The sequence below is a fragment of the Lipophrys pholis genome (genome assembly GCF_963383615.2).
Source record: "Lipophrys pholis genome assembly, chromosome: 21".
In the NCBI taxonomy this organism is placed as follows: Eukaryota; Metazoa; Chordata; class Actinopteri; order Blenniiformes; family Blenniidae; genus Lipophrys; species Lipophrys pholis.
This window is the reverse complement of record NC_137649.1, coordinates 10,459,739-10,480,457: the sequence shown is the minus strand read 5'-3', so window position 1 is coordinate 10,480,457 and position 20,719 is coordinate 10,459,739. Positions and strand designations below refer to the sequence as shown.

Sequence of the window (20,719 nt, the reverse complement as noted above, 5' to 3'; positions counted from 1 at the left end):
GAACAGCTGAATAAATCTGACTCATGAATCTTTCCCTCCTCCACGCAGTATTCATCAACTCCTCATGCTTCTCTCTGAAAAGTGCCCCAGGCTCTTCACTGTGCAAATGAGAGACTCAGGGGAGAGACAGGAGGGTAAAGGCTCTGGATAGAGGCAGCACATGTAGACTTAATCAGAACCATACATGCAAAGTTCATAGACGCATATTTCTGGCATGAATGCCTGGGCAGCAACATGGCTGAGTAATGCTGAAATGTGTCCTTTATGGTTGTTGTACGCTTGGTTTATATTGCCAGACTTTTTTGTGCAGATCCGGTAAATACATGAAATCTGTGAAATATATGCTGAGATGCATCAAGTGCCCCAATAAAGGCAAAGCATTTCTGCGTGGTGAGTCGAAACTCAACATCTGACCGCTGTGAGTGTTCAGCAGCAACTTTTTGAATCAAACTGCTGATTTCCCATGACTGTAAAAAATAGAAGAGTGTATTCAGGTTTGTTTGTTTTTTTTTAAACAAACTTACTGAGATCAAGGAAACCATCATTAAGATATGTACTTGACTACTTGTTGACCTGGAAACAATTAGAGATGTGTTTAAAGTTGTTACACAGTTCCTGTTTCAGTAGATTTAGTAGATTCTAATTTTGTTTCTAATAGTTTCTCCAATTCACTGTTACTTTTCTTTGATCATGTAACTTCAACACCGGCCTCCAGTAGTATTAACTTCAGGCAGTAATTGATTGGTTCCTACTCCCGCTTACTCATAGAACCAACCACTGAAATGTGCTAAAAGAATCATACACTATAACATTGTTGGGGATTAGTGACGTTCATATAAGAGTGGACATGGCCAGCAACAATACTTAGGTAGGCCGTGGCATTTTTCATTGATACTCAATTGAACTGAAATGTGATTTCAAGCAGCTTCTTCTCTATTTGTTTTCAACTTGTTATTTGATACAACTAAATGCAAGAGAGTATCATGATTGGCAGTCACTCTCGATGAAGTAGTCTCTACTGATTGAGTCAGGCCAACCGAATAGAATAGAACAAACACACAAGTGTGTACCACCTGAGGAAATCTTGAGCTCTCCTGGTATAACCATGATGGCTGACCTGAACATACAGTAACGGAGGCTTCAGCTAGTAGCTATGGACATGTAGAGGGAGCTTGCGTACCACCAGCTTGAGAATCACAGGAAGAGAATAATGTGTCGGTGGGACCTTGAAAGAGTAGATTCAACAATGTTCCGATTTGTTAAATCAGTTAAAACTGAAATTTGTTCAAAGGGCCTTTGATATGTGGCGTCGCATTTCTAAGGGAGTCCCCTCCATTTTTGAACACTGGGATGAAGAAGCAAAAATGTACCATATAAAATACAGTTTGTAGTTCTACAGTGAAGTATAATATCCACATTGTTTCATCAGCCGTGTTCACACTTCTTGTGTGCTTCCCTGGTTCCAGACCAAAGTCAGAAAAAAAAAAAAAAAAAAAAGCACTTTTGCAATCAGGTCTGGTTTGCTTTGTACACACTGGCACTTCTAACGCCACACCAAAAGGTGTAAACAAAACACATGCATGACATAACTTTCACAGCAATTGCGGTGGGATCTTTACCAGCTATGAACTCACCGACAGCCTATAAAGTGTATAGAGGAGTTGAACCAGCAGCAGGAACTGTTCAAATGCAAACACAAGGTGCTTTGAGAGTCTATCACGTTCTGTTTTTATAAATTTACAGCTCCTTGGTCCAACTGTGTTCAGTACTAAACTGAACCAACAGATTTATTTTTCATACTTCGGCAGCTTTCACACTTCCACGTTAATGCAGCAATCATACCCAAGCTTGTTTTGTCCAAACATATGCAACATGTGTGAAACCGCCCCAATTTTGTGGATTTCAAATGAATAATATGATTAATCATAGGACCCATATGGTTTTGTAAATGTTTATCTGTTAATTGGAGCTAAAAGAAAAAGTAAAAGGTACCGTTCAAAATTGCAATTGACAACATTTATAATGGCCTTTGTGACCCTCATGATCTGTTATTGAATTAGATCATGAGAAGTTAGGAGTGGATGAGAATCCATGGGGGAACGGAAAGCTTAACAGAATTCATTAAGGACTAAATTGTTTTCACTCAGTGGCCTTGTTTGAGTTAACAAAATGTAAACATATTGCAATGAAGCAATAGCGACATAATGAAACATGAAAACAAATTTAGCAACAAGCAAAAAAATCTGCTTTCAACTAAAACCTAACACAAGTATGAAATCAAGAGGTTTGTAATGACACACACAGAGAGTAAAGTTCACAATCAAAGTAAATGTTTCTGTAAATGATGATACTAAACATCATCCATCCCTAAAGCCTGACAGCGACAACATTCAGCCAACAAAGTGGCTCAACATGAAATAGAAGCTCTCCACAGTGTTGACATTGCAGGCTGTGTACCTTTTCTAGAAAAGTGGGGAAATTACCGTGGGCTTTATGAGATATAATGATTGTTTGTGCTCGGTGAGAAGTGGACGAACGAGGTCCAATTGGTGAGCACCCAAGTGGTTCAAACCTCGGAGGCCAGCTAGGCTGCAACCAGAATGTGAAGAAGGCCAGATCATGGAGAGATTTCATATTACTAATGTTTATCTGGCAGGCAGGAAGAGCCTGGATCGGTCCGGACTGGATGGCCTCAGGACAAACTTTAAGTAGCTCCATCTGTTCCTCAGAATGCAGATGTTGTTGTCCTTCATAGGCTGTTTTATTCTTCTGACTTACTTTAACTCATGATGGTTTTTTTTGTTCCACTTCTCCTTACATTTTACTAAATATCTCTACCTCTTAGCTTATCTGGTGAATCTGGCCCTGCACAACATACAATCCTATGCTTACGCGTTGTCATTCATTGTTATTATTGAAAACCTCCCAACAGAGTCTGATTCAGGCAGTGAATTTAAAAAGAAACTCTGGTAAGACAAAACCTTACTGTTTTAACAGGGTTGTAGTTCGAACTTAGTGTTTTCTTGACTTGGCACACACAATTCGATTAAACTACCCAGTGGGAGAGCCACGCTGTGTTCCAGCACCATGTAATTAGATCCAGTAAATATAAACCGTACCTATGCTAAAAAGCTTGAAATGAGGAAAAAAAGGAAGTAGGAAAGAAAGAAATACTGTATGTTCCTGTACCTAGGATAGAAATTTGCAGAGTTACACTAAACAGAGCTTATATTTTGGTTTCAGATGGATTTACACATAAAAAATAACAACAGCTATTTTCTCATGAGGAAGGAAGTACATTTCTCATTAGAGTCAGTAAACCAAATTCTTTTTTATTCTGCAAAGGTGCAGCGGAAAAACAGCCTGTCACACATTAAACCCATTTCACTTAGACTCCCGAGATCAACTATCAAGTTGCCAGATGGTATCTCTCTTGTAATATGTCCGCTGTCAAAAGAAAATTACTTGAAAGTTTGCAATATGGCCCCACGATAAAAGGCAAACCAAGTGTTTCGTTACGTACCCACGGGAAAAGGTATTCCAAGAACAATAATCGGAAAATTGTCGGACATTACCCTTTGTTAATGTTTGACATTTCCAATCCCTTCGTCTTGAAAATCAAATCATGCAGTAAGGTCCACGAACATCTAATAAATCGCCTTTATAGCCGACAGAACACGGAGCGCATGAAATCAATCAGGTGCTTTAATACAATAGCTGAGATCATTCCACTGTCCTGCCAACTCGCTTGTAACCTGCATTATTGAGTGTTATTATGAGAGTGTTAAAGAAAAGACCATTTACTGCACCGCAGTAGATTGAAAGGTTACCGATAATGAGCAGATTTTGTTCTGGACTAGTTATATACCGCCTTAAAGCATTTCTCACTTAAGATTATTCTGCTTAAGCATTTCTGTGTTGGCATAACTTGGTGGACAAAACTCAAATAAGCTCAAGCGACACCGTACAACACTGTTCTATTCATGCAACACATAATTAGATTCAGCATGTAACACTACATACTATAAAAAGCCTGAGCTAAGAACATATGAGATGTAATGTCTCTTTCTGTTACTGTAATTGAATGTTGGACATTTTTACAGCCTTTATTACACAAAAACAAAAAAAGTTGAGAACATTAACATCTATTACATGCCTGAAAACTGAATTCTGGCTGATGCAAAACATATATCCAGGATTAAACCACAGTGGTACATTTAGAGTGTGATCATTACCAGCTGACTCACAAGAAATGAGAATTACTTTTAAAGCTGAGGAACAAATATATTGTGACATTAGTAGGTTTTAAATGACTTGACATGTATGAGTCGTACGGTGATAGTGATTTCTTTGACGTTGCAGTGTTATGAAAAGACATGTTGACATCATCAGCTTTCAGAGGCGAGAAATGTAATGAAATACTACATTGGATCAAATCGTAATAAATCCTCAGCCTGGAAATTTTTTTAATTACGGACAAATTTTCTGTCATCATTGAAGACAACTATCGAATTCAGGGTTTCGTTTCTTCTCCCGTGAATCCATGATGGTTCCAGATGACTGATACACTGGGCATTGCTTTTATATTGGTTTATGTTCCTGCAAAGGCAATCGTTTCTGAGTTGTGATATTCACAGTAAATACCTTGAGAGGGTTTTTCAAACAGCTGGCTCTTCACAGATGGAGGTGGTTCAAAACCACCCCGATGCTTTTGAAAACTGAAGAATAAAACTTCTTCAATCGCAAATCTGTTCTTTGTTAAGGTTCTCATGACTGAGGTGTAACTTTAGATCCAGACTGTACGAATGCTACATTAATGTCCTCGAGAGGAGTTTTAACTTTTATTACCTACATTTACCCAAAACGTCTTTGTTTAAGTCTTCAATTGGCCTTTCAGAGAAACATTTTGCATTGTGGCAGGCATGAGCAGTATGAAATCTAATTTCAACATAACTGGATGACATAAAAAACATAAATAATCTCATGAATGCATGTAAAGGCATAACTAGACACAACAGAAAAAAAAAGCAGACTTAAACACGAAGAATGTGACTATGACAACCAGTAGATTCAGGACAGCAACATGCTTCCAACTCATTGTTATCAAATGTGCTTGCTTTTGCTTTTGTACTTTAACTTGAGCAAAGACAGTTTTCTTCATATTGTTTTATTATTGAATCATTTATATTCAAAATGGATGGAAAAGACTTAACATGTATATTTCATGTAAGTCCAGAGACAACAGAATAAATCATCCTTTCTTTACGTCTGCGGCACAAACACCTACAGTATCTGCATCTGGGCTGCATTTGTGTTATAATGGAGAATTATTCATTCACGCTGTCGAGGCTTTCAACAGAACCAAAGCATTTCATCCTGCCAGTGACTTAAGACCTTGAGCAGCAGGTTCATTCGGCGTTAACGCCCAACATGTGTGGATGAGGGCTCACCGTTCTGCTTGAAAGGTTCTACAGGTACGGACTGTGGCTTTGAAGTTGGCCTCAGGAGGTTTGTGACAAAAAAAATGCATGACGCTGAGGTGAGATATTTGTCACAGCTGACAGCGTGTGGGCTCGGTTCGACTTTGTCGCTCCCAAACATCAAACATGCACGTCTTGAAATGATGTGAGGAAAGAACCGATCGCCGACGGTGCAGGAATGGACTAAAACCAGGCTTCATGTGGTTGTGACATCAAGACTATTTGAACACCTTCCCACGATTCATCACAGCCCCGATTATGTAACTAAAGAAGAGCATTGGGGGTTAAAAAGAAGGAAATGTGCAGTTTTGGGTATCCATCCATCCATCTTCTATGTCACTTTAACCTGGTCAGGGTAGTGGGGCGCTGGAGCCAATCCCGCCTCACCCACAGTTAGTTTTGGATTAATATTAATGGTTCTTCTTTTTACCTGACCCCACCATGGTGGTTTTGTATAAGGTTTCAGTTTTCCACCACACAACATATGCTCACATATGATGGGTTTCAAGTCCTTTTGATGTACATGAGGATATGTGGCTCTTCATCATGTGTCGGAAATTGCGAGATTACACAGAAAAGGAAAGCAGATCTACTGATCCTTTATACTTCCCTCAGCACTTTGGGCAGGATATCAGGTGAGCCAGAGATGTATGAAGCCCATAAAGTCATCAGCTCGTAAATTTGGGTTCTTTTATTGTTGCTTTGGGGTCATATATACTGATAAATGTAGAGATACAACCGTCAAGAGGATCCAAGTGAGGTTTCTTTAACTTCAAATGCTCAGATACATCAGTCCCATTGCGTTTCGCTTTAAAAGCTCTTTGTGAAATCAAACTAATTTAATTCTCTTTCTACTTTATTATTTGGGATTTCTTGGTGAACCAACACACGCTTGTTTATAATCAGTTAATATTATCCACATGTGGCTGGTCTTCTTTCCATTAGCTTTAATATACTGTAATAGTAAACACCACAGCAGATGTCTGAAGCAGTTAAGATGGAGAGCAACCAGAGTAATCGAGAAATGCTGTTCCTAACGTCTCATTACCACGGGAAATACAATATAAAGCTGCAGAATTGCTGGATTTTCTAAGGATATGCGACATCCAAGACAAGGATTGAATTACAGTTTACTAAAGCAACAACAGAAAACAAAATACAATTGAGACATTTGGTTTTTCAAATAGTTTCTCAAAACAGCCAAATCAAAAAACTCAGTTGTAAAATATGATTAAAAAAAAAAACCCAGGTCTCACTGGGGTTGAAGCAACAAATCATTATGGCATCGTTCAGTGAGAACAACATGATAACATTGTCTCTGCAGCAAAACCTTTTCAACACTCAATTTTGTTACTGATATTTAGCAGACCATGTTCATTCTTCTTTGTGTTTAAGTCAGTTGTGTGGTTTGTTGTTGTTGTTGTAAAGCTTGCTCGTTCAAGCAGAAATGCAGCAATTTCTCGGGCTCTATTTTAATGCTGGAAAGCACAAACTCTGAATTCCAAGTCCACTTTTGCTATTTTCAAGCTGAAGAGTCTTCGAGACGTGTTTTGGATGTTAAGTCAGATCCATAAAAAGTGTGCTTACACCTTGCCACGCTGCAGGGAGTTTGTCTTGACACCGATTCTACTGTTTTGTGTGGAAATTCAACCTTTTTTGAGTTCTTGGCAGATATTTGTTGTAAGTGGCAGATAACTGACCATTGATCCCAAGGGTAGATTTGTCATGAAGCATGACTGCTTCTGTGCAGCAAACAACTGGTTTTTGTGTTACAATTCTGCCCTGAAAAAACAAAAAAAGTGCACTTTCTAATCTGTCGGATCCTGAATGTCGAGGTTGAGTGTTGCTGATGGTGGTTGAGAGATTAAAAAAAAACAACTAGAAGAAAACTGAATCAAAACAAGTACAAACTTCACAAGATGATTCTATAAACTTAGAGAACATTTGTTTTTTTCTGTTTCATTACATAACCTTTGTGTATGTTTTTAATATCATATTTTCATTCTGTGCTTACGTCTTCTCTTTTCCCCTAATCTAACTGGATCTCTTTCATTATTTGAACAGTCAAGTTTTCCTGGATCATGCCTTCTTTCTCCTTACTGCCAGATTGTATCACTACTTATTCAGTGGAGCTTTCCAACCTGTCTTGTCCACTAGTTGTATCCTTCATAAAATGAAGCACAAAAGTTCTTTGCATGTTAAAAGCCCAATCCTGGCCCACAGACACGAGGACTTCCTTAACATAATATACAAAGCCAAACCAAAAAGCATGTAGGTTTTTTTTTTCTACTATGGTCAAGACTCCCATTACTCCCATTGGTCACAAAACCTGACTCCCATCTCGTTAGGACAATGAGAAATTACTGGAAGTTGATGTTATTGGAAACGTACAAAGAGATCTTGCTGAAGGTATTTAATAAGTCAGCAGGAAATAGTTCCAGAAACTGTTCCAAACATGAAACACCAAATACAAAGTCAGCAGATGATTTAGTGAGATCATGTGTGACTCATCTACGGTGAACCACTGACCGAGGACCTTCATCTAAATCATAATGTGCCCTTCGACCACAACTTACTTAAAACAAAATGTACATGGGAAATACAATTGTTTTCGCTTTTTAAGCAGCACAGGTGCCCAATGGGATAAATACAAAAGTGTCATCCCAGAACTATAAAAACATACGCATTGCAGAAGGCTTTAGTGTCATTGCTTGACTGAAATGACCAAATCTCTTTTGTTTCCCCCTAAAATAAAATAACCTTCTACAAATATCCTACATCTCTGACTATTATTCCAAAAAGTTAGGATGCGGTGTTAAATATGACAGGATGCAGAATGCAGTGATTTTAAATGACTGCAAACCAAATTGATCCAATAGCACATTAAGGTCTCAGATGTTGAAACTGACACTTTTTACAGTTTCTTGGAAAATGTTCGTCCATTTGGACTTCAGTGGCAGCAACACATCTCACCTTGGAACGGGTTTATTATGTAGCATCCCCTCTCCTTTTAACAGTTTTTCTTTTTAAACATCCGAGATGTTTATGACCTTTGCAAAATGCTCCATTGTATTATTATTAAAATTTAGAGAGTTTAAATTTTTATGTAATTGTAAATATATACCATCAAGAAGCATTCTATCCATCTTTAATATCACTTTATAGAACTTGGAGTGTGGCTGGAGTCAGGCTCTGACAGGTCATCAGTCCATCTCAGGGAAAACACAGAGACAGACAAACACACACAGACTCATACTTACATTTACAGTTAAGAGACCTTGCTCACCTCATGCATTTACAGAAAGAACATGGAGACTCGACACAGAAAGACATTATAACCACTCTGCCACTGAAGCAAAATTAAACGTAGAAATGTAATCCATGTAGGCATTGATCGTGGTTTGGACCAGAAACAGACTAAAATATCAGAGAGACATTTAAAAGTTGTTTTACAGAAGCTGGGGATGTCAGAGTGCCATTTATATATGTGGAGTAATTTAATTTCTCTTCAAACATTTTGTATATATAATATTGGCACCGACCTGTTTTCTCTCCATGCTCTCCTCGATCGCCTTTCTCCCCTTTGAATCCTCGTTCTCCGCGGGCACCTGCGCACAGAGCAGCATGGAAACGCAAAAGAAAAATTAAAAATCACCATTTCACTTAATTTCAGGCTCAGCAAAATAGACACAAGGTGATACTGAAATAATATAACTCAATGAGGAATAATTGCTATGTTTCCCAATCTATTAGGTCCAAACTGATCCAATAACATATATCGTATTTGAAGACTAAAATCCAACGGTGGCACCTCATGTAACCTACAGATGTTAGACATGTACACATTTACCACGATTCAATGAAACACAACAATACATATGTTTTTTTGTTTTTATTGTTTTTCATACGAATTTTGTTTTTAAAGCAGAATGGGAAAAAAAAGAAAAACGTTCTAAGCCCATTGCCAAAATATTATCTCAATAAAATACACTTTCAACCAAACGTGAGTGTATACAGCCCACACTTAACCTAATGTATAACACAGAGGGAACCACAGTATAGCAAATACCGAGACAGAAATAAGTGAAATAACAGACAGAAACTTGAAAATAGCCTGAGCCCCCAGACTAAAGAGCAATTTGATCAACAGGTTTACATTTTCAAGCCTTTTCTTTACCTCACACCCATTTCCTCTCCTTCGTACTCATCTGTATATTTTTAGGGGAGCCCTTTAAAACAGCGAGACCTGTAATTGACTTGTGATATGGGCATGAATGCAAAAATTAGAGGCTCCCACCATGGATCCTGTGTTTAATTCACCTCTACAATTTATGGCTGGGATGGGTTTTTTCTCCTGTGCAGTGGTGACAAGGAAAAGACAAACACTGAATTTGTGTTGTTAATGTCTTCGAGAGAAACTACAAAGCAGATGTGTGTATATTGGAAAAGTTAATGAAATGAGAAACCTCAAAATCACTGTCACTAATTGTTTCATTAATGGTTTCTGCAGAATGACCTGCCTCCAATCACAGCTGAGAGTCCACTCTTTCTCATCTGTTTTTATTCCAAAATATAGTTTTATTCCAGAATCCCTTAAATTGAAGCAGGAGAGAGCGTCTCAGTGCCCACAAGCTGCGGGTTTTTTCAAAACCGCACGTCTGTTTTTACCATGAAGCTATAAGCGGATCAGCTTCAAGCTGGCATTTATCCCACCTTTAATTTGACTCACCTATTTTATTTTTTCACCATCGCAGACCACAGTGTAGATACCAATGGAAGTGGCTCCCAATCCCACTTCCTATAAGTTACTGCCCGTGTGCGAGTTTGACTTGAACGCCACACCACGCCCTGCCTTTGACGTCCCGGCTGTCACCGTTACCTCTGCTCTGACCACATCATTAAATAACTAAATAACACAGCAGAAATAAACCAAATAAACTGTAAAATCCTGACAGAGCCACAAGAAACAGCCTCCATGGATGAATTCCTTTAGGTGGCAAAGGGTGCAATAAAGGAGATTTTTTTCTCTTGTAAAGCCAAACATCTTACTGAGGGATGGATGACCTGCGTATAAATGTAATACTACTGCAGAATGAAAAAAGTTGAAAAGCATATTCGATCTTTAATCCGTCCGTAGTTTGCTAGTTTCACTTATAGTGACCAAAGTCGGGATGTTGTTGACTTGATGGATTGTTAAAAATACAAGTCATTATTCTTTTATAGCATGAGATTTCAGGTTTGTACTTATTTCCTAAAGCCTAATGGTGCGGATTTTGAAATCAGTTTTTCTTTTATGATACATATAACAACGACAATGGTACTATTAGACTGTACTAAATGTGAGCATATACAATATACCGTGCTGCCCTGCTTAGCACCTAATTCTATTTATAACAGCAAACAGGCATCTCAAGTAAAACAGCTGATAAACTCCAAAGTGTTGGTACCAGATGGCAGAGGGGCAGATATCATCTCCAGTTCACCTTTAAAGAAAATCTGTACCTCCTGAAGACACTGATGATTTATGAGCTCAAAACAGAGTTAATAGTAGTTAATTATAAGTGTCTAAATGAAATACCAGCATGTGTCTGTTCAGTTGATCCTAACCACAGCCAACACCTAATGGACTCCTCGCTGCGTCCACACACCATTCATGTATAAAAAGAAACCTCGAAGCGTTCCTGCTCAGCGGGGAGTCACTCCTCCCTCCTCACGACGAGGCCTCATTCACACCAGCAAGTCCACAGACTTCACCCTTCACTGGTCTGTAAAACCCACAGCCAAACCCCAGACGGGCAAAAGAGACAGACGTGCATTGTTGGAAACTGCCAAGTGTGTAAATGGCCAAACATCTGTGGACCTTTGTTTTTCTTCATCTTGTCTTTATTTTTGTTGTAAAAAAAAAAAAGAAAAGCTAATTTCAGCGGGTTTTGAGGTGGTCTTCTTCACGTGATTAACTTGTCAGTCAGACGGCACAGCCAGCGCCACCTGCTTCTGAGGTCGATGCTCTTTTCATGTTTGCTCAGCCATGGTGCTTTTTGTGTGAATCTTTCTATGTTTTCTCCTGTTTACTCCAAACAAACGAGACGCCGGCCCCCAACGGAGCACAACGTGCATGGGATGGTTCACGAAGAGTATTCCCACTAATTTCGAAGGATTTTTAATAATCAAAACAACGACTTGATCTGGTTGAATAATGTCACTTACTGAATATAGAAGCAAGTGATGAAAACAAAAGTCTGATTTTTATTTAGAATAACTAGTGTCGTAATTAACTAAAACTTTATTCAGTCATTCAAATTTGGATGAAGGTTTCTGAACCATTACGGGTCTCTCTACATACAAACACTATGCATACATAGAGAACAGTGGTTACATAGACATAACTTATTTACAACTGTAATCATTAAGGTAAGAGAATATAGTGTTTTCTCAGTCATATAGTTACTCATGAAAACAATCACAAATGTTTCGTGTTGATGAAACAGGATCATATATTGCAGTAAAGTATAACATTTATTAGATTAAAAACTGGTTCCATGAGTAAGGGTTTAGTTTCAGAGTCTTTTTAAACAATATGTGTAGTTTAGCTATTTTGTTTACATTTTTGAATCTTTAGAATACTATCAGCTTCAAGTTACAATAGAACTTAACCAACACATACGTTTTTTTTCTTTTTCCCATTTATATTTGATATATTCTGTCCAGTTTATCAGCTAATGAACATTTGAAATATTGGATTTCAAATTAGTTTCAAAATGTAATACAAATATTTAACATGCTACAGTCAGCTTTTTTCAGGACTGTAGTCTGTCTTATAGGGTTTCTGTCTTTCAATCAGCCGCTAAAAAAAATCGAATATATAGAATTCTTTTCAGGTCTATTACCTAAATTTAGGTCAATCAATCATCATTTATTCTGTAAATGAATCTATTGTCTTGAACAATTATTGGAAGCAATGCAGACAGATGCAAGATCGCAAATCAGTTCCACCCATCAGTAGTAGACGCCGCGATCCCTATAAAAATGCACCAAAAAAACTAAGCTGGAGTGTTTTCCAGAGTGTTGACCCAAAAATGCTAAGTGCAAGAGACAACACACCAGCCTGATCCAAGGTTCTGAGAGCTGTTGGCCCGTGTTGGGACTGTGAGACTCAACTCTGTCGTCCAGCCAAACCCGACCGATTGAAAACAGCTGTCGGCGAAACACACAAGTTGCATGTGTACATACACAACAACACGCCGACACAAGCAAAACAGAGACTGCAGCAGCGCCTAATCCTATTAGTCCCTGCAACCGTTACTTTATCTCAGCCACCAATTGAGATTCCTCGAAAGGACAATAGATTGTGATAGATGCACAGGGGAAAATGACAAAAGAAAGAAAAAAGGGACAGGTCCCGAGGTCTTAATCAGCACATGAATCTAAAATGTGTTTATCGGCTCATCTAAGAGCTCATCTGTTTCCCTAAGAAGAAGAACATTTGCAGTGTGAGAAGCAAAACAACGACTGAATCCCAATCAGGACGGTTTGTTCTCTGCCCCCGATGATACACGCAGCTGTCAGGACACGACTGAATACTTAATTTCACCTAAGATATACGGTCCTTCCTGGACCTTCTTGCACACATCAGGATCACATAAAGATCCGTTTTTATTGGGCATTTTTCTTCCAGTGAAAGTCATTTATCATCTCACAACATGCTTTGCACCCCTGTGAGAATGTTTCTTGAATTACACATCATGACTGTTTTGCCAATATCTTCATACTATATTTGGAACTTGGAGCGACTGAGAAGAAAATGACTGCAGTGATTTATGAGAAGACATTATATGATCAGTAGATAACAATGGAAAAAAAACTATTCCTCACGATAATATGAAGTTTTATTGCTGGCAACAGTTCACAATCGGCACAAAAAGGGGAAATTGGTCTTGGTATTCAAAATGGTACAGACATTCGCTCTATTTCACCATAATATTTGACCCTTTTCTTCTGTACCTAATTCAGGTTTGTTCTAAAGAATCTGGGACAAGTTTAGAGATTGATGGGTCAGTCCAGGTTAAGTTTAAAGACTGAGCTGTTCAAGCTGTTAGACTAAGTCTACTGAATTAAGACTAATTTCAAAATCTCAACAGGGTATGTCTCGCTTACAAACTTCGAGAATCCTTGTCTAGTTTGAGGAGTTCGGTGCTCGGTCAGAGAGTCCGGGAAGGATTTCAAGTAATCAACTTGAGTTTATACAGTTTGAGTTTGTTGTGAAGACTCTGAGTTTGGTTTGAAGAGTGTGTGTCTAGTTTAAACGGTCTGGGTCTCATTTATGAAAGAGGCTGAACCAGGTCACGTTTACAGAGTCTGAGGCCTGTTTGAAAAAGTACGAGCCAGGTTATTGGGTCAGGACAGGACAATCCGATGAAAAACATAGTTTGAAGTTTCTTCTTATCTAATTTGAACTGACATGAATAAAACATTCCCACTCACATTTTTTTTTCAAAATATTTAGTTTTTTGTTTTGTGCATTGCTTCTCCCAGAATATATTTACAAATTGAGCTTCAAAAAAGTCAGCACTGTCATTTTTTTATCCGATAAAAATAATTCATAAATCCTTGTTTATAAAGAAAATTTTTAATGAATTCAATTAACAAGACGAGGATATTCAGTATTAGTGATCTAAAGTGTATCTCTTGAAGAAACTGTGGAATTGAATGAAAAACATGTAGTTTTATCAAGCAACTGACCACATTTCACATAATAGCAAAGTGACTTTGTAGCACACGACACCCACACATGCACCAACTATAGAACAACTAGAAGCAGACTGATTATGGGAACAGAAGCCTTTTTTGGCTCAATCTCAACAGGTTTATGGTTCTTGTTATTGAACCTCGGGGGTCTTTATTTTTGACTAGTTCATCCATCCTCATTACCTCTATATTCTTGCACTCTGTAATTTCTTTTTCGGGGCACTGATCACCTGATGCAGCTGAAAATGGTTGATTTAACGGCCACAGCTGTTATTTTACTGGAGTAAACAGAAATCTAAGAGGACACGGGTGGTTCGAACAATTACAGATTCTGTAGATAAACACAAAAACAACACAGAAACACCTGTTAGTGATGTCAGAAGTGTTGATACTTCTGGCTTCTATAAATTCGTCATGAGGATCCATTTTTTGCCCCGAGTCTTCTACTTCTGCAGTCTGAGATGATTTGAACTGTGACAGAGTTGACAAACTTCAGCTGTCAGTTTTATAAGACAACAGAGAGTATCAGTCTTTCTATGTAATAAACTCTTGGGTGAGAGAGCTGAGTGACTCATTCTTATTCAAATAAATTCAAAACATCCTACATATATCTATTTTAGAAGTCCATTGTCTTTTCTCGATAACCTTGGTCAATCCCATCCATATAAATAATGGAAATCCAGCAAGTTCTCTACAACAATAAACTCCAGAAGAGACATTAGAGACATTACTGATGTACCTTTAGGCCCAGCAGGTCCGAGTTCTCCTTTTTCTCCATGGCTGCCGTCATCCCCAACAGGCCCTTTGATCCCCCGGGTTCCCTGGATGCCTTTTTCGCCAGTAAATCCTGGTTAACAAACACATAATCATTTAATAAAAAAAAACATCTTCAGCAGCGGAAGCAGTGATTTTGAAAGATTATGCTGAAGCAGAAAAGTTGTGGAAAGGCTGCGTCTTAACCCTTTGATATCCTGCTTAAAATGAGGTCGAGCACATTTTGAGTCAAAAAGTGGGTAAAAAGTCATATCCTGAGTCTCTTTTAAAGGATTAAATAATGAATGTGTTTATTCTAAAGTGTTTGTGTTTGTTTATGAGTCAAATTTCAACCATAAAGCTAAAGGTAGAGCTTTGGGTTTGGTTTTCCGTTGGATGTGTCTAGATAAATAAAATAGGTCTAAAAGAGTTTCAGACTTCTGTGACAACGTTGAGTTTGGGTTTAGGATTCAAGGTCGTAGGCAATTTTCCTAGTTTGAAGGGCAATGCTCTGTTCTCTGCTCCGGTTCTGTAGTCTGTGTCTGGTTCACAGAGCCTGAATCTGCTTTTAAGTGATATTTAAAGAGTCCAGGTCTCTTTACCAGTTTAACAGTTTGTAGAGCCTGGACCTTGTTGAATAATCTGTGTTTAGTTTAAATAAATGTAGTTTAAAGATCACCTTTACTGGAAAGGATCTGGAGAAGGAGTTAGTGATAAGTCTACTGGGCTTCGCCTTCTTCTGGTTTCAAGGACTCCATGTCTACAGCAGGTCAATACTTTCCCACAAACATACACAATTTTTTTTTTTAACTTACTGTGAAAAAATGGTTAAAAACTCTATCGGAGTCCCAATAACAGTCTGTTCTTCATCAGTTTTCCCTTGGGCGGATTAAGACTGACTGCCCTCCTCAAAGTTGGAAGTAAACTTTAGTATTAGAGTAAAGACTAAAGGCCCCACACACACTCTCTGCTGCAGTGCAGAAATGTGCTTTATTATTGGCAGCCAGAAGGGAGACACTGAGTCAGTACAAGGATGCAAACTTAGTGAAACAGGGATTTTCAAGTGACCCTGAATCAAACTTGTGAAATAAAGTTGCAATCGATTAGAAGAGAACACATAAAGGTTGTGGGTGTGCTTTTAATAGTCTTTCCTTTATACCACCATCCGTCACTGTCCCAACCCTCAATGCGTTTGCTGACACAGAAAAAAAACATCAACATCCAGTTTGGCCCCACAATGAAAAGTGTTTTTACAGTATGCACACTTGAATGTCCAATAGATTAATGAGTTATTGATTGTAAAAATTCTCTTGAATCTCATTGTGCTCCGATACGCTCTGGTGACACCTTTGTGTAAATGTGAAAGAAATGTGAAAGAAATAATTAGGCCAAATGCACTGAAGCCAGAAACACAAAATAATCTGATGATGGATGACGTCAAGTAACTTAATTCAAATGAAAAAAACCCACTGGGGGGGAAAAAAAAAAAAGAAAACCTTCAAATCACAGCTGAGTTTGGAACCAAAGCAGAAGTGTGTTTTTGTGTTTTGCAGGTCGGTCCAAATGGATCATTCAATAAGTCTAGAAGGATTTCCACAGGCTGGATTAGATGATGAATTTTCTTTGGCTTTGGTGCAAATGGAGCAACATAAGTACTTGTGGTGCAATAGAAACACAGCAGGGAGTCCTGGGTTAAAAGCATAACTAGTAATATTTGTCAACATTGAAAACAGCACTTAAATTAAATAGATGATTTCTTTCTTTTTTTTTATTATTCTGTCTTCGTGTCCTTAGTCTTTCCAAAATAAAATTAAAATAGAAAGGCTGCTCTCTTCTCTCTCTCAAGGTCAGTCTCAGTGGAAAACAACTTTAATTTTATCGTGCAGAACACATTAAGGCCTACTTCTAACTTAATTTAGCATTATTGTGACATTTTAGTGCCATGAAACCAAAGTCAATAAGTCACTCATGCTTAAGTTTAGGTCAATGAAGAGCTGGAGCCAATTCCAGTTAACACAAAAAGAAAGATAATGCCACATGCACCTCTGATCAATTTGGACTCAGCAACAACAGAACTATCAGGAAAGTCTCTGGCTTGTCAGAGGAAGCGGGAATATCCAGTGAAAACAAATGCAAGGTCAAAGAGAACTGGCAAACCCGGCTCATGTTCATTTTGAGAGATTATACGACTTAACATGTTTTCTGTTTCATGGACAACTGCATCATTCGCTGTTGGAAAAGGCTGTGTGAGAGCAGTCTCACTTTGAGCTGCGAAACTGTGTTTCGTTGCAAAACCCTTCAAGAAGCAATACCCTGTTAAGCCTCTGTGTTTATGCAGCTGCCGACTCCTCTAAACTGATGACACGCCAACCCCCATTTACTGTGCTGAATACACGCTCCCTCAGCAGGCACCTCATACTGGGTCGCCTTAAAAGATTGGAAGTATTACTTCATTCAGTATAGTGTCATGTGGCGTTGGTGCATTCAACTTTTACTGCTTTAAAAATAACAGCTTAATAACTCTAGGCCGTTTTCATATATTGAAGAAGTCAGGAGGTCACCAGCTGGGACAGTCCCACGTTTTAAGTTGTACACTTGTTCTTGGGAGACAAAAACAAGTCAGTCACTACATAATCTGCAGTTTGACAACAAAAAACAATGAACATCTTTGCCTCGTGTTACCAAGATGGCTGAAGTCAGTGTAAGGTCAACAACATTGATACATCTCACTTTTACACGTTTGAAATTGCTTTTGTTTTTGTTACCCATCTTATGTCAATGGGAATAATGTTTTTAATACAAATTTTAATATGTTGAGTTATTACAGAAAGTATAATATTGAAATACTGTCATGTTTCTACATAAATTCTGTTTATAGAGTGACGTCAAATTCACTGTTCCCAGCCTTCCCTGTGGATGTATGTAAGGGTTTTCGGACCACGCAGTGGTGCAGTGGTCGGCACTGTTGCCTCACAGTGAGAGAACTGTGGTTCAGAGACGGTTCTGGCTTTTGTGTTAGTTTACGTGCTCGCTCTCAGTGATAATTGTAGGTTTGAATGTGAGTGTTGGTGATTATCTGTCTCTCTGATAGTGGACTGTCCAAGCTGGCGCCAACCTTTTGCCTAATGTTAATTAACACGGACCCCGGTCTCCCTTGTTTCTAAGTTGAATAAGGCAAATATTAAAGTTGGATGAATTGATGAATGGAGGATTGTGTGTCGCCGTAAAGAAAACCTTTTACAGCGGATGGGCCCGGGATTGTTTGTTGTTCTATATGTAACTTTCCTGCTTTTTCTGGTTGCTGTTATTAATAATTCCAAGATGAAAAAACTCAGATTAAGTCCAAAACAAACTGCTGAAGCCTTAGGAGACTCAGAGATAATTTGTCCTGTGAGACTTCTTCGCTAAAGAGAAAGGTTTAGTGAACACTGGGGGTTGTTTTGGTCTTGGGGAGGGTCGAGTTCCATTCACGTTGCCATGTTTTCATGCTAAAACACAATAACGAGGCCTTTTCTTTCTTCCCTGCAGTTAGAAATTCTTTTGATTAACTTTTTCCTGGAACTATGGCAGCAAGTCGAGGGGGTTTCCCTCTCAGCACTAAGATAATGCTTCTTAGAAATGTTCACCGGCCAGGGAATGTTGGACGAATGATGACGGGGGGACCTGCTGAGCGGTGATGATTCAAGTGGGATCAAGTTGGACGGTGTCCCACAACATCTGGATTCATATTGTTGTTGTTTGTATAGTTGAAAAATTTTATTTTTATGGTCCTGAGGTGACGAGCCTGCCTACATGAAGGTTCACATTGCGGTTTGGGAGGCATTACCTGCAAGACAGAGACAGACAACACGTCCCACTGGCTCAGTGTGAAAATAAATCCCCATCCAAAGACTGGGGCCTTGTTTTTGTAAGTGGATTTATACAAGCTTTTATTTTTCATACTCATTGCGCTGTTAATGCAACGAACTAATCACAAGAGCAGAGGGAGCAACACAAGCGGAGTTCTGATTTATACAAAAAGTGTCTTGGTTTTCACTTGTCAGGCCACACAGAGGTGTGGTGGGCAGCACTTATACATCACAAACTCTCACAATTATTCCTGGTTAAAGTCCACATTTGGAATCTTTTCTGCGTGGAGTGTGCATCTTCCCCATGTACCAGTACTTGGGTTTTCTCTGAGCTCTCCAGTTTCCTCCCACAATCCGAAAACATGTGTTAAATGTCAGTTGCTGACTTTTAGTATTGCCCCTGCAATCAGATAAAGTGTGATTGAGTCCCTTGTAAACCAACAAATTTATTGGTAGCATAAAACTTGTTTTAACACTATAATGAAAACGATGCAAGTTGAGTGTTCTTTATTTCCTAAGCTCCATTAAAAATGATTTCAAATCTGTAATACTAAGCAATTTCCTCGAGGATGAAGAATAGCTTTTAATCATCAGAATTATATATATATGTTTGGACATTTTGCAATTGAACTTCTTTTATTTCATGAAACAAAAATCTCCTGAATCCTAGTAATGGAGCGATCCGAGGTGTAATGCCTTTACGTCTGTCTTTGTAAACCTTTACCGTTGGTGGATTTTCAAATATCCAAAAGTGATCACTTTTAAACAAGCTGTGATGCGAGTCTGAGAAACTTACATAACATTGTATTTATATAGTGCAAAATCAGGGACAGACACCCCCCCCCCCAAAAAAAGTTAAGATTAGAGGCAAAAACATCAAACACAACATTATACAAGTTATTTACAAAAGAGCTTAAACATACAGTGTTTTGACGGTGACTGTGCAGCAACTTTGTTTCAGTAAATCTCCAAACTTTGATATTAAAGAGGTCAGACATATCATTCTAGGCTCTTAACAGTGAATCTGCAATACTATTGATTTACTCACCTCTTAAGCCAGTCAGCCCAGGGGCCCCTGGAGGCCCCAGTTTTCCAGTGTCACCCTTTTCTCCCTTTGGCCCTGGAGGTCCTACACATAAAAGAAAAAAAAATAAAGGGTCAGAAGACTGAACACTGTAAAACCCGTCAACGATACAAGTGTTGAATTAAATATTTTAACATGTTATGTTATTGCCATGACAAATATTGAACATTCTTCTTTTCAGCTGGTGAAGAAAATGTTGAAAACACAAATAATATGAAACAATAAAACAATGACATTGTATTTATTACTTCAAAGGAGAAGCTGCAACTGAAGCAAACATTCTGTATCTAGAATTGCTACAAATTACAACACAAAGATTAAAAAATGCAAATACTTTATCTCATACAATAAAAAAATTTAAAGTTTGGACTCCGGGTCAGAGTTTTGATTTACATTTAAAAGGAAGGTGGATCATTTTATCATCATCACTTGATTTGTCATAAAAGAAGGTAATAATACAAATCCATAGTGAGGTTTGTTTTAATTTTTTATAGTCAGTTGAGCTGCTGGATTATGGAAAGCAGGAAAGAGTCATGTTGATTATCACCCGAAAATGAGACACATTTCACCAGGCACATCATTTCTGCAGATAAAAACAATATCAATGTCACCAAACTCCAGAGGTTTCTATATTTATTATGGCTCTTATCGTGCACAGAGACGCAGAGTGACACAGCAGCCAGACTAAGGCCAAACCCACTCTTACAAGCATACGGTCTGAGGATTTAGTCCAAATGTTTGTTGTACTTGGATTATTCCAGAGAGAAGGCGAGTGAAAAAAAAAAGTCACATAATGAGTGAATGAGAGC

At 38.4% G+C, this 20,719-nt stretch overlaps 1 protein-coding gene across 2 annotated transcripts in view; it reads right to left on the bottom strand.

Annotated features, from left to right (window-relative positions):
- scara5 (scavenger receptor class A, member 5 (putative)) overlaps positions 1 to 20,719 on the bottom strand; it is a 75,703-nt gene that overhangs the window by 12,294 nt on the left and 42,690 nt on the right. For both annotated transcript variants that reach the window (XM_080490997.1, XM_080490996.1), the window contains exons 8-10: positions 19,875 to 19,955; positions 14,965 to 15,072; positions 9,023 to 9,088 (exon numbers count right to left, since the gene is read on the bottom strand). In XM_080490997.1, the coding sequence (XP_080347123.1) occupies positions 9,023 to 9,088; positions 14,965 to 15,072; positions 19,875 to 19,955 (255 nt within the window). The remainder of the gene's footprint in view (positions 1 to 9,022; positions 9,089 to 14,964; positions 15,073 to 19,874; positions 19,956 to 20,719) is intronic.